The 18,048-nt window shown below is 39.2% G+C and overlaps 1 protein-coding gene across 8 annotated transcripts in view; it reads right to left on the reverse strand.

The window, feature by feature from the left end:
• The window catches only part of CADPS2 (calcium dependent secretion activator 2), a 534,192-nt gene that overhangs the window by 228,584 nt on the left and 287,560 nt on the right, over positions 1–18,048 (reverse strand). For all 8 annotated transcript variants that reach the window (XM_042923255.1, XM_042923240.1, XM_042923248.1 and 5 more), the window contains one exon: positions 10,523–10,662. In XM_042923255.1, coding sequence (XP_042779189.1) covers positions 10,523–10,662 — 140 coding nt within the window. The remainder of the gene's footprint in view (positions 1–10,522; positions 10,663–18,048) is intronic.

Here is an 18,048-nt window from a genome sequence, read left to right on the forward strand (position 1 = left end):
AGAAACAAAACAGATGAACATAGGGGAAGGGAAGGAAAAATAAGATAAAAACAGATGGAGACAAACCATAGGAGACTCGTAAATACAAAGAACAATCCAAGGGTTGCTGGTGGGGTATTGGGTGGGGGGATGGGCTAAATGGGTGATGGGCATTAAGAAGGGCACTTTTTGGGATGAGCACTGGGTGTTATCTGTAAATGATGAATCACTAAATTCTATTCCTGAAATCATTATTAGACTATATGTTAACTAACTTGGATTTAAATTTTTAAAAATTGGAAAAAAGTGAAGGATCCAGAATAAATAGGAAATAAAGAATGTTAACCGGAAAAAAAAAAAAAAAGAAAGAAAAAGGTGTTCTATGTATTCATCACCACCTGAGACCCAAGGCCCAGATCATTCTATAGCAACATTCTAATAAAATGAGGGCTTAAACAAAGTATTTAGCTGGTTGGTAATAAGATTTAATCCAAATGTTTCTCTACCATCCATTTCCTGACATGCAGTTCTGAGTAATATTCGTCCATGCATGATGATTGCAGGATGGGCGAGAAATACTTTAGTGAGTAGAACAATCTTATACCCCACAGAAACTAACTTCAAGGATTGACCCTCCCCACCCTTATCAAGATCAAGTGATAGTCCATCTTCAACCGTAGATTGGAACAAATCCTAGCTAACACGTACTTCTCCAAAAGATTTGTTTTAATTATTATTATTTTAATGTTCGCTTTTTTATTGAGAGACAGAGAGAGCATGAGCAGGGAGGGGCAGAGAGAGGAGACGATAGAATCTGAAGCAGGGTCCAGGCTCTGAGCTGTCAGCACAGAGCCCGACACGGGGCTCAAACTCACAAACCACGAGATCACAACCTGAGCTGAAGTCGGATGCTTAACCGACTGAGCCACCCAGGTGCCCCAGATTTTTTTTTAAAGGAATGGATTTTGCGAAGAAAAAATATGGGGCAGACAGGTAGGAAACAGAAAATACAAATGTAAGCTGTTTTGTTAATTGTTTTATTACCGCAGTAAGTTCATATAGAGAATAACCCGTACAAAACATGATAAAGGTTCAAAGATGCAGGTGTTCCTATAGGCAAGGCTGAGGTTTCAGTCTCTGGTATTTGGAATTTAGGCTGCAGTCCTTGTTCTTGGATGGATCACTGGGTGTGTAACACAGACCATGCTTTAAACCAAATTTGGCCCAGGAAGTAGACATTTCATGTGTCACCTAACTACCAAAGTTCCTCCCCACAACGCAGGACCAGGTGGGATTGTACTTAGTATGGTCCACAAGGGTCTTCGCTATGTCCTATTTCTCCAGTGCTGAGTAACACTCCACCCAGTCCTATTCTGTCTTCTCTGATGTACCAGCATTTTTGATCATGGTGCTTTGGTTTTTGTTTTGTTTCATATTTTAAATATTTAAGATTTTTCCTTCTTTTAGTAAGTGTCTCAACCCAAACATATACCTTCTTTAGGGTTTTATCAATAGCTAAAACATTTTGGGTATTACTGTGAGCTAGATAGCTACTTTTAAGTTTGTTTATTTTGAGAGAGACAGAGAACATGGAGGTGGTGCAGAGAGAAATCTGAAGCAGGCTCTGTGCCAACAGCAGGGTGTCTGATGTGGGGCTTGAACTCACAAACTGTGAGATGATGACCTGAGCTAAAGTTGGACACTTAACCAACTAAGCCACCCAGGCGCCCAAGCCAGCTACTCTTGAAAGCACATTATACACACTAAGATACTACTTCTCCATATATGAAAAACCCACAGCTATTATCATATGCAATGGTAAAAAATTGAAAGCTTTTCCTCTCAGATCAGGAACAAGACAAGGATGTTCACTCTCACCACTTTTATTCAGCATAATACTGGAAGTCCTAGTCATGCCAAACAGACAAGAAATAAAAGGTATCCAAACTGGGAAGAAGTAAAAGTGTCACTATGTGCAGATGACGTGATACTATATACAGTAAACCCTAGAGATTCAACCAAAAAACTACTAGAACTGGTAAATCAATTCAATAAAGTTGCAGGATACAAAACTATTATATAGAAATCTGTTGCATTTCTATACACAAATAATCAAGTAGCAGAAAGAGAAATTCAGAAAACAATCCCATTTACAACTGCATCAAAAAAAAAAAAAAGCCTAAAAATGAACTTCACCAAGGAGATGAAACACTGGTACTCTGAAAACTATAAAGCACTGATGAAAGAAATGGAAGAGGACACCAACAAATGGAAAGCTATTCCATGCTCATGAATCAGAATATTGTGGAGACATCCATCCTACACAATCTACAGATTCAACACGATCCCTATCAAAATATCAACATTTTTCCTAGAACTAGAACACTGGCATTTGTATGAAACCACAATAATCTGATTTAAAACTAGACCTGAATAAAAATTTTTCTAAAGAAGACATACGGAACATTTTCTAAAGATGACTTGAAAAGGTCCTGATGATCACTAATTATCAAGGAAACACAAATCAAAACCACAATGAGGTATCCCCTCACATCAGGATGGCTAGTATCAAAAAGAAATATCAAGTATTGGTGAGGATGGGGAGAAAAAGGAACCATCATAAACTGGTGATAGGAATATAAGTTGGTGCAGCCACTGTGGAAAAACGTATGGAGGTTCCTCAAAAAATTAAAAATAAAAACTCCATACAATTCAGTAATTCCACTACTGGGCATTTACCTAAAGAAAACAAAAACATTAATTTGAAAAGACAGATGCACACTTTCTTTACTGCAGTTTTATAATAGCCAAGATATAAAAGCAACCCAAGTGTTGAATAAAGATGTGGTATCTATATCCAATGGAGTATTATTCAGCCATAAAGAATGAGATCTTGCCATTTGCAACAACAAAGATGGACTCAGAGGGTATTAAGCTAACTGAATTAAGTCAGAGGAAGACAAACACCGTATCATTTCACTTACATGTGTTATCTAAAAAAATAAACGAAGAAGAAGAAAAAAAAAAAAACCCAGACTCTAACAATACAAACTCTGGGAACTGATGGTTCCCAGAGGAGAAGTGGATGAGAAGATCAGTGAAATAAACAGGATTAAGAGGTACAAACTTCTGGTTATTAAATAAATTCATGGCGATAAAAAGTACAGCATCACACAATATTGTAATAACGTTGTATGGGGACAGATGATGAAACAGTTACCGTGATGAGCACTGAGTAACGTATAGAATTCTTAAAGCTATATTGTACACCTGAAACCAATATAAGATTGTATGCTAATTACATTGCAATAGAAAAATAAAATGCTCCTCCTCTAAATAACTCTATGAGGTACGTTCTACCAACATTTTCATTTTTCAGATGAAGAAACTGAGGCAGAGAGAGGTTTTAGAACTTTCCCAAGATGCCATAGCTATTGGTGGAGCCAGGATATGAAGAGAGGCAGTCTGGCTCCAGAGCGCATGTTCCTAAGCCACACCGAGTCTTTAAATATTGGATGGTTGGTTAAGTGTCCAATTCCTGATTTTGGCTCAGGTCATGATCTCATGGTTCGTGAGAACGAGCCCTGCATTGGGCTCTGGCCTGACAGCGTGGAGCCTGCTTGGATTTTTGCTCTCTCTCTGCCCCTCCCCCACTCATACATCCTCTCTCAAAATAAACTTAAAAAAAAGTCATAGGACAAACACTGGATGGACAGGAGTCTTTCAAGGCCATCTTAAGGAAACCTCTCAAATAAATTTCCCTAATAAATTAGTTTTCCCAAATATCTGATTATCTACCGTGTGTGTGTGTGTGTGTGTGTGTGTGTTTATTTTTAAGACAGACAGGGAGGGAGGAGAGGGGGAGAGAGAGGGAGACACAGAATCTAAAGCAGGCTCCAGGCTCCCAGCTGTCAGCATAGAGCCTGACCTGGGGCTTGAACTCACTGACCTTGAGATCATGATCTGAGCTGAAGTCAGACACTCAACCGACTGAGCCACCCAGGCACCCTAATGATCATCTACTGTTAATTAAAAGAAAACCTGTTTGATCTTTAGTTTGATAATTGCATTCTTTCATCATAATAGTATAACTATATCACAAAAAAAATCTATAAAATCAATAAAATTTTACCCATAGTTGTATTATTCTATTTAGTATATTTAGTGTATTTCATTTCTAAATTTTTACATGCATCTGTTTTTTAACATTACTATCAGAGTATAAACAATTCTACGATGTGTATTTTTCAAATTACTTTTCTACAAAAGCAGCCTGATGCTTCAGTCAGTCTTCATACTTCCTTTTCTTATCTTGAGAAGATTGACATGAATCCCCAAATGTCTTATCTTCTCAGGCTGTCCTCTGGGGAGCTGAAGGGACCATTCAAATGTTCTAGTCTGATGTCCCCTTTAGCAATTGATGAAACCAGGCCAGGACGGGTGCAGTGACTTATCCAAGTTAGTGACAGAACTGAGACCCAAACCCAAGTGTCCTGGGCTCGACACCTGTACTTGTCGTATACAACTCCTACCACACTGCCTTCCACCTGCACTACCATGCAGTCACGTATCTGAGGAATCAACTAAATGTCTGTAACTAATGTTCAAATTTTTTCCAACCTCCCACAATGCTCATTAACAAGCCCAAGAGCTTTAATTTATAAACTCGGTGGTAATATTTTAAATTTTTGAATGTGTGCAAATAAAAAAACTGTATAATAAAAGGCACCAATAAAGGAGATGGAACTGGCCTATTATAATTCTGTATGTTAACTGTTCATAAAATATTTTAAATTATTCCTAGTTTTCACTGTAATTTTTTAAGAAGTGCCCCAAATTCATTAGGATAACCTATGAGTATGGTCTGGGGTTCCTGAAAGAAAATTTTACAAGACCTCAATTCTACTTTTAGTTGTTTGGCCTCACATGCTTTTAAGATGCTCAGATAGGACACTGAAGGATGCCTAAAAGCAAGAGAGCATAGTTATTTGATGCATGAAAAATAACTTAAAATGTCACTCCCTGGAGAAAAATCTCGAGAAAGCCACATTTAAGCTTAAAGTTAAAGGCAAACTAATTTATTTTTTTTTCAATATATGAAATTTATTGTCAAATTGGTTTCCATACAACACCCAGTGCTCATCCCAAAAGGTGCCCTCCTCAATACCCATCACCCACCCTCCCCTCCCTCCACCCCCCATCGGCAAACTAATTTATTACAGGAGAAATCCGAGAAGGTTTTGCAAAGGAGAAGTTAAAACATGTAGTTTAAGGATCATTAAAGCCATGCCAGAATATGTTTCTATGATTATTACATAACTAGTCATCAGTAAATTAAAATGAAAAATATAGTTAATGATTTAAATTAGCATGCAGAAAGGGACATGAATATAAGGTATCTGGAAAAACGAAGTTGTCTTGAGGGCTTATTCCTTTTATCATTCCACAACAGTTACATTCATGTTTATAAAGTACCACAGACAGACTTCTCTTCTAAGAGCTGTATTTGGAAAAGGAATCAATCATTTATTAAGAACCTAGCAAATACTTTGTCAGAGGTTTTCGCAAGGCAGTAAGAAGTAGGATTTCTATGAAATAAGAGTAAGTCGGAATGAGGTAAATTCAAATTGGGAAGGCAAACAGACCTATATATAGGTTCAAATGTCAAAACATGGCTATTTTAGACAAGGACATGTAGGAAAATCATTCTAAAAGGTCAACTTAAAGTGAGAATCAATTTTCTTCCAGGGAAAAAAACAGACGTGTCCTTTCTGTAAGGCCTGGACCCTGAGAGCAAATGCCATCTTGACAAAAGTAAGATTTTTCCTCCCTTTGATCATCAGACTACCCCCCAAACTAATTGAAGATCATAAACCTTAAAATCATCAACAATCCAATTTTATTACAGCGCAATCCGTTCACGTTAAGAGCAAATGCCACGTCTGACAGCCTAACACCGCAGTCCCTGAATGCAGGGCTGGCCGGCTCTGTGGGAAAGCAGGGGATAATAATCCTGCAGCCAGCTTGGTGTCGACACCGTTCTTCCCACTACAATCTCCACTCCTGTCTCTCCCTGGCAGCAAGAAACAGGCCCCGGGCCTTTGAAACCTTTAAGATATTAATTAAACAGAGACTTATAAACGACAATTACAAAATGTTTCAATACATCTATCTGATCAAGAAACGTTTAAAGAGCCAAGCATGACTCTGCACAAAGAGAAACAGATGTATAGGAGGACAGTGATCTGGCTAATATTTTGTCTTATAAGTCTTACCAGTTCTTAACTGTGACAAAACTCTCCTATGGTTAGACACTCATGAGGTTTTCATTCATTTTCACTATAAAAAAAGCCAAAAACCAAAAACCAAAAAACATGTGCACGGAGACCTCAGATAGATAGACCCTGGTCTTATGCTTCTGCATATTTGTGGCAATTTAATTTTCTTCTTTTTCCTTTTCCATTGTAGGCTTAATTGTCATAATAAATCATTCGCTTTATCTCATTCCACTTTATTGTCTGACTGAAAAAAATAACCTTTGAATTAGGAAAATGTAATTCAGTAAAAAGAGGAATAGTATTTTCTGAGATTTAAGTTAATGCTGCTACTTAGCCACTAGGCTATGCTAAAGGATAGTCCATTTGTCCTAGAACACTTCTGTCTTCCAGCTACCCAGAAAAAGCAGGAAAACAACCGCAAAAACAAATGGATATGAATTATTTAACCATTCAAAACCTACCTGATAATTCACTTAACAGATTTATATGAGTTTATATAATTAGTTTATAGGATATATTCCAAAAGAATAAATGAGCCCTTTTTAAACAATCAAATATATGTCATGTGGTTTGGTTTTAAAAGAATGAAATCATCTTTATTTTATCCAAATTAAATGTAATTTCATTTGCATACAGTTATTCCTACTTAAAAAAACTATAATGTATAGTCATGGACTCATTACTTATCAGAAAAATGAGCTTTAGAACAGATATATTTTTCTACTTAAAAAAAAGATTATTTAAAAATGCAACAGTTGAGAACCAAACACATTTATTTTAGGTCTTTTTCTTTTTTTTTTAAGTTTGTTTCTTTTTGAGACAGAGAGCATGAGCAAGTTTAGGGCAGGGAGAGAGACAGAGACAGAGGATCTGAAACAGGTTCTGCGCTGAGAGTGGAGAGTCAGATGTGGGGCTCGAATTCACGAATGGGGAGATCATGATCTGAGCTGAAGTTGGGTGCTTAACCAACTGAGCTGCCCAGGTGCCCATTAGGTATTTTTCATTTTAAATTACACTCTATTCTATGTAACGTGAGTTTAGAACTCTTTACTTTTCAACTTAGGAATGCAACCTACTGTAAATTTTTTCCTTAAAACTCTGAGGAGCACACTATTATTTTCATCATCATCATTATATTAATATCCGTCCTTGACTGCACATTGTGGGAGGCAGTGGATTCAAATGGGTCTAAGAAACACAACAGTGCAGTTGGGGCCACAAAAAATATAAAAAACATTGATAAAATATTTAGGGACCATACAGGTGCTCTACACATGTGATGAATATTCATCTATTTATATGTTCCAATAGTTCATATAAGAGATACCCATATTATTTTTAAAAGCCAATAGGTTTTTATAACAACCCAGAGTATTTCAAAGTCTAGTTCTCAAAAGTGCTCTGAAGATAAAAACCCATAACCCTCCCAATTTATTGTTTAATCCACTTGACAACTCTCTGTAAGAGAGGTTTGCTATATTTTAAAGATAAATTAATCTTTTTTTAACTTGACTTGTTTCTTTTTCAATTATTCATTATTCATGTGTTAATTATTCATTATGGGATGAACTATTGACAGAACACAATCCAGCCTCAAAGCGAAATGCTATTAATCTACTACTCATATCCTATTATTGCTTTGGCATATGATAGAGTACTTGGAAGAAAAAGGTTAGTGGACTTTCTCTTCTTAAATGTAATTAAGTTCAGTAAAATCCATTTATGAAACACTGCAGAAAAAGATGAATACAATTATAATATAGGTCAAATCATGTTTGCCCACATACATAGGGGTGATATTCAAAATATTTGTGTGTCTCCACAAGCACTGAGGAACCCAATCAGGCACTTGTAGTAAACACCTGTGCCTGCCCATGGGGATCACCTATTACAGCAGTGTTGAAAACTTTTAATTCTGATTAATTATTATGTCCAATACTGGTATTAGTTTTTAAGGAATCATTATTATGAAATATGATATCTTTAATTATGCTGAATAACATACCAACTAGGAGAACAGCATCACAGATATTTTCAGTTCTAGAATTCCTTCCTTTTACATACTATCAGCTGCAGAGACACCCAAATATCTAGTAATGTCTGTCACAATCATTTAGGAATGGTAGATAATTGATGTGGATGGATCTAAAGCATTCCTCACCTGAATCCAAGGCAAGTTCTTGGGCTTTATATGTTAAATTGAGAGACTAAGATATATTCTCTTTAGTGATCCCTTTCACCAGCAGTCTTGGACACAAGTCAACTCTAGACACATCCTGGGCGGTGGGGCGGGGGCGGGGGGGGGGGTTCTGATTTAGTCAAGGGCTCAGAGATAGGATATAAACCAGTTCTTCTTAAGGGCAAAGGAGTGATAAAAAAAAAAAAAAAAAAAAAAAAAAAAGGAAAAACAAACAATAACAACAAAATCAAGTCTTGGAAGGGGGCTGGATTGTCTCACCTGCCCTGGAGCATTCTAAGGGAAGAAATTGCCAAAGATGAGAGCAGGGCTTTCTTTCCACACAAGTGAAAGGCTGCAGAATTTGCCATGTGCCTAACCTCATGTTTAATCTTGGTTCTTTGGACAATTTTAAGGCTCCAGGGGTATTCACCATGGTGCTGGACATTTGCAAATTAAGGACTCTGTTGGAATTATAATACATAGGTTCCAATTTCTTATGATGCCATTCATCAAAAGAGACCGATGTAAAAACAGCAGAAAGAAATATTATGTCCAAATCTAGGCTCTACTAATTTCTAAGCACTTTACGGCAGTAGTATTCTAACTCTCTTGTCTCAACGCGCTCTATGCTAACTGCGCCCAACTTGTCTTCATTGGCTAACAGCCCTTCCAGAACTCTTGGCCATGAATATGCTAGGTCATGTGACTGGGATGCTCTTCCTCCTCATTGCCCACCTGAATTCATACTTCCAAGTTTTATCTTGAAAGTCAGGTGTCTTGTGGGATTTTCATGACTAACATCACTATTACAGCTACTTGTATATAAGTCTGAATCCCTGACTAGCCACTTTCCTTAGGCCTGAGATGGTACCTCACTGAGGTTTGCTCTGGGTGGAACAGAGCAAGTGCTCAATACGTGCCTGCTAAATAAATCAATGGTGACCAGGGAGATGAATGAGTGAGAAGAACTCTAAATATTAAATCTCAAGAATTCCATCTGCATTATGAGCTGAGTCATAGTTAGACTTTAGTTTGCAACACTACACTGAGATGCCACAATGTGAGCTACCCAACTTACGGTTTCCTTTCAAAGAGCCCACCCTCTGAGCTGTTTCTCCCGTCAGGGAGACTCATTCTGACACCGCATACACTGCCCATCCAAACTAAGGAGGCAATGTAGTCCTTAGCCCTGTGTTAGTCATCCAAAGAATCCTTATCTTGTTGACTCATCAGTGAACTCCGCTACAGTGTTGGTGATTTGGCTCTAAAGCCAGAAGATGACACCTCTCTGCATAGGAATGTACTTTCTTAGACTCATGTTGGTTGCTAATCTCAAAGGGAGCCACTTTAGCGACTGTTTCTCTCCTTCGTGAAGAAAAAGATCACATGCTTTCCTAATAGCTAAAAACTCTGGGCTGTGATTTGACTGTAGCGAGCCCTACAGTGTTAATCTGAGAAAGACCGAGGTTTTTAAAAAACTCATTGTGTTCAAGAGTTCAGACTTATTACCTCACCAACTACAAGGGAAAAGGAACCCTGGAAGAGAGGACGATGGACTCTGACCCATGGTGGTCCGCAGGAGACAGGTCCTGCCCTCTGGCTTACTCTCCAGCATTGATTTAGTTTTTCACTCACATATTGGATGAACACTCACATCCCTCCCTGACAAACCTTTCACAGTGTCCTGGGTTATATGTGAACGACATCTTAGCTTTAATATATTTTATGTAAGTTTAGCTGTTGGAGAGCTGAATACTATGCTTGTTTTGACTGTTATTATATTTTGAAGAGTAGCTCTTGGAAGTTATCTCCATCCATCACTGCTCTTCATCGACATGAGTGATACAGAATACCAGTGCAATCAATTATTAATATTATGTTAGCATGCACACAGTTATAATAACTAAATACACATATATTTAGCTGTAAACGTGTCTAGGAGTGTAAACAATTAAGTTAACCTGTAAATGTCATTTTGGGGGGAAAATTTCATGATATACCTGTTCTGTCAGTAAACTGGCAAAAGTGATACATTGAAATGAGATCCAATAATTCAGGAGAAAAGCATCTTCAAGTACACACTCACCCACTATGTTTCATATGTGGTGGTTTATCCATTCGCACTGCTAATTTGATCTTTAAGTCAGAGTCCTGGCTATTTTTTGGAACTACCATTCGGTGCAACTCAGCTGACTTGGAGCTATTAGAAGTTGGGTATAATATCACCTGTAAAAGACAAAAAAGAACACATTTAAGTGCACAATACAAGCTCCAAGGATTGAGACAGAAATCTTCTGTTTTCCTGTTTAAAAAGAAGGTATCATGCCCAAATGTGTCTAAACCACTTGACTCCCACCACAACAGATGGGTTTTCAATACAGCCTCATTTATCTTTTTGACAAATATGTGTTTTCATATTATCACATAACGAGTTTTCTTCCTGTGTCATTTCCTAATGAGGTAATAGCACAAAGGCTGCAGTTGAATTGACAGTTGAGAAATACTTATTAGCCACCTATAATTTCAAGACTATTCTAAACTCAAGGCATGGAAGTTCAGAAGGAAATATTTTTTGAAATTACAGATAGCATGTTTAAAAAGTAAAACCAATTATTCTAGGCAGCAAAAATACACCTAATGTTTTAATATTTGCATTGTAAGACAGCATTAAAGGAAGTCAACACAATTAGAGATGGAAAAGACCGGTATCATAGCACATTTTCTGTCCTAGATCAACACCAGAGGACTTTTTCCTGATGTTTTCATATCTATAAATACTATAAGGACTGACACAAAATAATTAAAATAAATTTTAAAATTTTTATTTATTTATTTTGAGAGAGAGAGGGAGAGAGGGAGGGAGGGAGGGGAAGGAGACCCTGGCACGTGCAAGCTGGGAAGGGTGGGGGGGGGGGTAGAGAGAGAGAGAAGAGGAGAGGAGAGGAGAGGAGAGGAGAGGAGAGGAGAGGAGAGGGGAGGGGAGGGGAGGGGAGGGGAGGAGAGAGGGGAGGGGGGAGGAGAGGGGGGAGGGGAGGGGAGAGGGGGGAGGGGAGGGGAGAGGGGGGAGGGGAGAGGGGGGAGGGGAGGGGAGAGGGGGGAGGGGAGAGGGGGGAGGGGAGAGGAGAGGGGAGAGGAGAGGAGAGAATTCCAAGCAGGGTCTGTGCTGTCATTGCAGAGCCTGATGTGGCGCTCGATGCCACGAACCATGAGATCATGACAAGAGCTGAAATTAAGAGCCACATGCTTAACTGACGGAACCACCCAGGCGCCCTCACAAAGTAATTATTTTTAATAAAATTTCCAAGTGATTATTTTCTAATACCACAGCTTCACAGAGCCGACACAGGAGAGACAAGCTTACTCTTCATATCTTACAGGCCGTATACAACCACACTTCATTTTATTGCATTTCACTTTATTGTGCTTCGCAGATACTGCGTTTTACAAATTGAAGGTCTATGGCAATCCTGTGCCGAGTTGGTCTGCTGGTGCCCTTTTTGCAATAGCATTCACTCACGTCACGTCTCTGTCAAGTTTCAGTAATTCTCATAATATTTTAAACTTTTACGTTGTATTTGTCATAGTGACCTGTGATCAGCGAAGAACTGTGACGTTACTAATTTAATTGTTTGGGGCATCATAAACCACATCCACATAAGACAATGAACTTAACTGATAAATTTGTGTTTTTCTGAATGCTTTACCAACTGGTTATTCCACTGTATCTCACCCTCCCCTTGGGCCTTCCTATTCCTGGAGACACAACAATACTGAAATCAAGATAATAACCCTACAATAGTTTCTAAATGTGAAAGAAGGAGTCACACATCTCTCACTTTATTTACCTTTTTAAATTTTTATTTATTTTGAAAGTGAGAGAGAGAGAGAGAGAGAGAGAGAGAGAACGCGAGTGTGCACACCTGTGCAAATGGCAGAGGGACAGAGAGGGAAAGGAGGAGAGAGAATCCTAGTCTGCACTGATAGCACAGAGCCCAATGTGGGGCTCGATCTCAAAAACCATGAGATCATGACCTGAACCATGAGATCATATCAAGAGTTGGATGCTCAACCGACTGAGCCATCCAGGTCCTCCACATGTCTCTCACTTTACATCAAAAGCTAGAAATCATTCAGTTTAGTGAGGACGGCATGACATAAGCTAAGAGAGGCTGAGGGCTCAGTCTCTTGGGCCCAACAGCCAAGTTGTCAGCAGAAAAGTTTTTGAGGGAAATTAAAACTGTACTCCAGTGAATACACAAATGATGATAAAGCAAAACACCCTTATTGCTGATATGGAGAAAGTTTTCACGATCTGGATAGAAGATCCAAGTTGCCACAACATTTCCTTAAGCCAAAGCTTAATCCAGAGCAAGGCCCTCTCTTCAATTCTAAGCAGGCTGAGAAAGGTGAGGAAGTTGCAGAAATGTAAAGCTAGCAGAGGTTGGTTCACGAGCTTTAAGGGAAGAAGCCATTTCTATAACATAAAGGTGCAAAGTAAAGCAGCTCGTGCTGATGTAGAAGCTGCAAGTTATCCAGAAGATCTAGCTAATAAAAGTGGCTACACTACACAACAGATTTTCAACGTCCAGGAAGGTGTCGTCTTAGACTTTCACAGAGAGGAGAAGCCAATTGCTGGGTTCAAAGCACCAAAGGGACAGGCTGACTCTCTTGTTAGGGGCTAATGCAGCTGGTAACTTTAAATTGAAGCCAAAGCTCATGTACCATTCCAAAAATCCTAGGGCTGTTAAGAATTACGCCAAATCTACTCTGCTTGAGCTCTGTAAATGGAATAATGAAGCCTTGATAACAGCACATCTGTGTACCCCACGGTTTTGTGGCTATTCTAAGCTGACCGCTGAGAACTACTGCTCAGGAAAAAACATTCTTTCAAACTATTACTTCTTAATGACAATGCACCTGGTCACCCAAGAGCTCTTCTGGAGATAGACAATGAGATTAATGCTATTTCCACACTGGCTAACACAACATTCATTCTGTAGCCCAAGAGTCAAGGAGTGATTTTTCACTCTGAAGTCTTATTTAAGAAACATTTTTTAAGGCTAAAGCTGCTCTAAATAACGATTACTTTGACAAATCTAGGCAAGGTAAATGGACAACCTTCTGAAAAGAAGTCACCATTTTTTTAAAGTTATTTATTTTTAGGGGTGGGGGGGGGGGAGAACATGCACAAACAGGGGAAGGGCAGAGAGAGAATCCCAAGCAGGTTCCTCACTGTCAGTACGGAGTCCAACACGGGCCTCAATCCCACAACCCTGAAGACCTGAGCTGAAATCTAGAGTCAGATGCTTAACTGACTGAGCCACCCAGGTGCCCCGGAGTCACCATTTTAGATGCCATTAAGGACATCTACGATTCACATGAAGAGGTCAAGGTAACAGTAGGAGTTTGGAAGAAGTTGATTGCAATTCTCCTGGATGATTCTGGAGAGTTTTAAGAGTTCAGTGGAAGAAGTGACTGCAGATGTGGTGTAAACAGCAAGAGAACCAGAAGTGGAACCTGAAAATGTGACTAATTATTCCTTGAGACACAACAATATTGAAATTATGCCAATTACCCAGCAATGGTCTGTAAGTTTTTAAGCGAAATAAATCACAGTACAAATGGCTATCATCTCATCACACTTTAATAGGTAAGGAGGTACTTTTTATAGATGACTAAAGAAAGTGATTTCCTGACATGGAATCTATTCCTAATGAAGATGCTGTGAAGATTGTTGAATTGAAAATAAAGGATTTATCATATTATCTAGACTTCATTGATAAAGCAATGGCAGAGTTCAAGAAGATTGACTAATTCTGAAAGCAATTCTACTGTGTGTAAAATGCTATCAAACAGCATCGCATGCTAGAGAAATTGTTCATGAAAGGAAAAGTCAACTGACATGGCAAACTTCGTGTATCTTAAGAAATTACCAGGGTCACCCCACCCTGATCATTCAGAAATCATCAACATCAAGGCAGGATCCTCCACCAGCAAAAAGATTACAATTTGCTGAAAGCTCAGATGATGGTTAGCATTTTCAGTAGTAAGTGTTTTTTAATTAAGGTATATACTCTTTAAGTTTATGAGAGAGAGAGAGAGAGAGAGAGAGAGAGAGAGAGAGAGAGAGACAGACAGACACCGACCTAGTGGAGGAGGGGCAGAGAGAGGGGGAGAGAGAGAATCCTAAGCAGGCTCTGTACTGTCAGCACAGAGCCCAATGCAGAGCTTGAACTCACAAACTGTGAGGATATGACCTGAGCTGAAGAATCAGATGCTTAACAGACTGAGCCACCCAGGCACCCAAAGGTATGTACTTTTTAAAGACACTGTTATTGCACTTATATTACAGTATATTATAAATTTTTTTTCAACGTTTTTTATTTATTTTTGGGACAGAGAGAGACAGAGCATGAATGGGGGAGGGGCAGAGAGAGAGGGAGACACAGAATCGGAAACAGGCTCCAGGCTCCGAGCCATCAGCCCAGAGCCGGATGCGGGGCTCGAACTCACGGACCGCGAGATCGTGACCTGGCTGAAGTCGGCCGCTTAACCGACTGCGCCACCCACGCGCCCCTACAGTATATTATAAATGTAACTTTCACATGCACTGAGAAAACAAAAAATTCAATTGACTCACTTTATGATATTCATTTTATTGCAGAACTCTGGAACCAAGTTCACAATATCTCTGAGGCATGTCTGTATGTAAAATGATGTATTTCCCCCTTGTTAGTCAGATTATTTAGACACAGCTTATATCAAGGCCTTGATATTTTTAAATGGGAAGCCTATATCCTGAAGGATAAAGACATGAAATGTAGTGTAGGTGAGCCTGGGTGGCTAAGTCGGCTGGAGCGTCTGACTCTTGATTTTGGGTCATGGGATGGAGCCCCACACGTCGGGCTCCTGGCTGAGTGTGGAGCCTGCTTAAAATTCTGTCTCCCTTTATCCCTCTCCCCTGCTTGCACACGTGCTTTAAAATTTAAAAAAAATGAAATGCAGTATATTATACTTTAAGCCATTCTTATTTTATACCAAAGTGAGAAGTAAACAAACCTGAAGTTTCTATGTAAATGAAAGAATTATAAACACGCTCATGTGTTTAAAAGCAAAACATGGCAACTAAATTTGGCATGCTCTGCCAAAAAAAAAAGGAAAAAAAAGTCTTCATTTCTGTGGATAAGTGGAACTATTCACACAGAAATTTTCAAGCAAAGCTCTTTTTCTAAGAAAGACAACAGTCATAAAAGCTTCTTAAACTATTCTCAACTCCCAAGTTGTTAAATGTATCTACTATTTTGAGACTTTGCTCAAAGCCTATCCTAAAAGCCACAGTTGAGTTGAATCCAGCAAATCTATACACTTGAGCATATAAAGGCACATCCAGGAATAGAGAAAATGGCATTTGTGATATCTTCAAAAACTGTATTATAGAATTAGTCCTCTGTGACTGCTAAAGTATCCAATGGAATATTTTACAGATTCTTTCTTAAATGAGTTTTAAAAAAAGTGATGATTTTTGGCTCAAACCAGTAGACAAAATAATGTTATTACTAACTTAGAGGATGATTCCAAAAATGAAACAAAGACTAAGAGTTGTAGATCTAACCTCTGAAGCTATAGCTTCCATTTCCCTAGCAATTCTGGAAACCTTTTTCTCTTTCTCCCCACATCCCCCCCTCAATTTATTTTGGCATGAGCCAACTACATATACATACTTTATTCCTTTTTAATTCTTCCTTCTATGTTTACACAAAAACTGATGTTGTTCCAAACTCCATAAGCCTTAAACAGGAAGAGATTATTTAAATGAAAACTTTTGACAGTTTCTCATTCTCTAAATGCTGATGACAGTTATCAAATGAGGTCCCAAAACAACTAACTGCATCTGATCCACAAATTAAGGATCATCTCACTGTGGAACACCATCATTTTTGCCACATTTTAGATTCCTGGTGAGTATTTCTAAGTGATATCAGTGGAAGGATTTACCACTTAAGTAAACATTTGAGGGCTCATTATATGGGGACACGAAAAGGTAAAAGAATATGGATGACTCAGATCCCTCACGGAGTTTACAGTTTCTTGTTATTGGAGCTAAGATCTGATGATATAATATCGGATAATATCTGATGATATCACTTTCTCCTATTGCCCTTCTATCTCTAAGATGTGCAAAGGTTTCTCATTTTGTCAGTCTCTAGGTTTACTCACTGTCATTTCTTTGGTGGCTCTGTTCTATCACATTTGAAGCCAATTCCTTGTGTTATGTTTCCTCCTTTTGAAATACCTGAAATTGTTTGTCAGGAAGAAACACTGACATGTGTAACCAATGGAGATCCATACCTATGCTATCTGTTGTTTCTAAAGGGACTGTACTGGTGAATAAACCCTGAACTTAGTCTTAACAATGGCTGTAAAATCGTTTCCAGGTTCCCAAACTGCACAAGCATGAAGTGGTCACACTCCTCTACGTGATGTTGCCAAGGATGTTAACAGACAAGAGGCAGCTCCCAATGTGTAGAGCTCCAAGGGCCAAGGAGAGTAAAGGACAAAGGAGTTCTTTTTCAGATGCATAACAAGGGTCTAGTCAAGAGATCCTAAACACTGCCAGGACAGGGTATCTTCACAGTGCCTGCCAGGACAGGATCTCAGTACTGTCAACGGACAGATATTACTATGCATTTTCTACTTTACCTTTTTTCAGATGGGACACTTGTAGTTCTCTTGTTCCTGTTCCACCGCTATAGACTGGATTTGTGCTAGGGCAAGGTGGGGAGGGGAGGTGGAGGTAGTTACACATGAACTTGAATTCACAGGTCACCAGGCTGCAAAGAGCCACAGCTGGGACTGATGGAGAAGCTAGACCGGATGAGACTTTGGGGTGATGCCCTTGAGTTGAAGTGAATGTGTTCTGTATGTAGGAGGAAGGGTAACACAATCATTCTCTTTGGCTATAGGGGCGAACTACAGCTGATCATCTGTTTACCAGGATTTGTGCTTTTACTAGCATAGAGCTGCTGCCGGATGCAGCTAGTCAGCCAGAGGCTATGTTTTTGAGCTCCTCTTACATCGAAGTAGGGACATATGAAAGTTCTAGCTAATGGAATATGAAGAGAAGTGGCCAGTGTCACTTTGGGGAAAAATTAAGATACATCCCTCTTTACTCATCTGCTAGCCAAATCCAGAGATGCCACTGCTCTAGGAAATGAGAGCCATAAAATGAGAGAAACCAGAGCCCTGAATCACCAGGTGGAGGACATCTACCCCATCTATCGGTAACGCCCACAGTAAAGTGTTCTACAGGTGTTACTGTTTGGAACAAGTGAAATGTTTGTCACAGCATTTCATAGAATCCTAAGTAAAACATTAACAAAGTTCTGCTTCATGTATCTTCTTTCACAGGTAAGCACTTACAATTCTTAAGATAAGCAGTTCTACTTGAAAATGACCCGGTACAGGAGCACCTGGGTGCCTCACGGTTAAGCATCTGACTTTGGCTCAGGTCATGTTCTCATGGTTTCCTGGGCTTGAGCCCCAGGTCAGGCTCTGGGCTGACACCTTGGAGCCTGCTTTGAATTCTCTCCCTCCCTTCTTCCCTCCCTGCCC

The sequence above is a fragment of the Panthera leo genome, chromosome A2 (assembly GCF_018350215.1).
Source record: "Panthera leo isolate Ple1 chromosome A2, P.leo_Ple1_pat1.1, whole genome shotgun sequence".
Taxonomy (NCBI): domain Eukaryota; kingdom Metazoa; phylum Chordata; class Mammalia; order Carnivora; family Felidae; genus Panthera; species Panthera leo.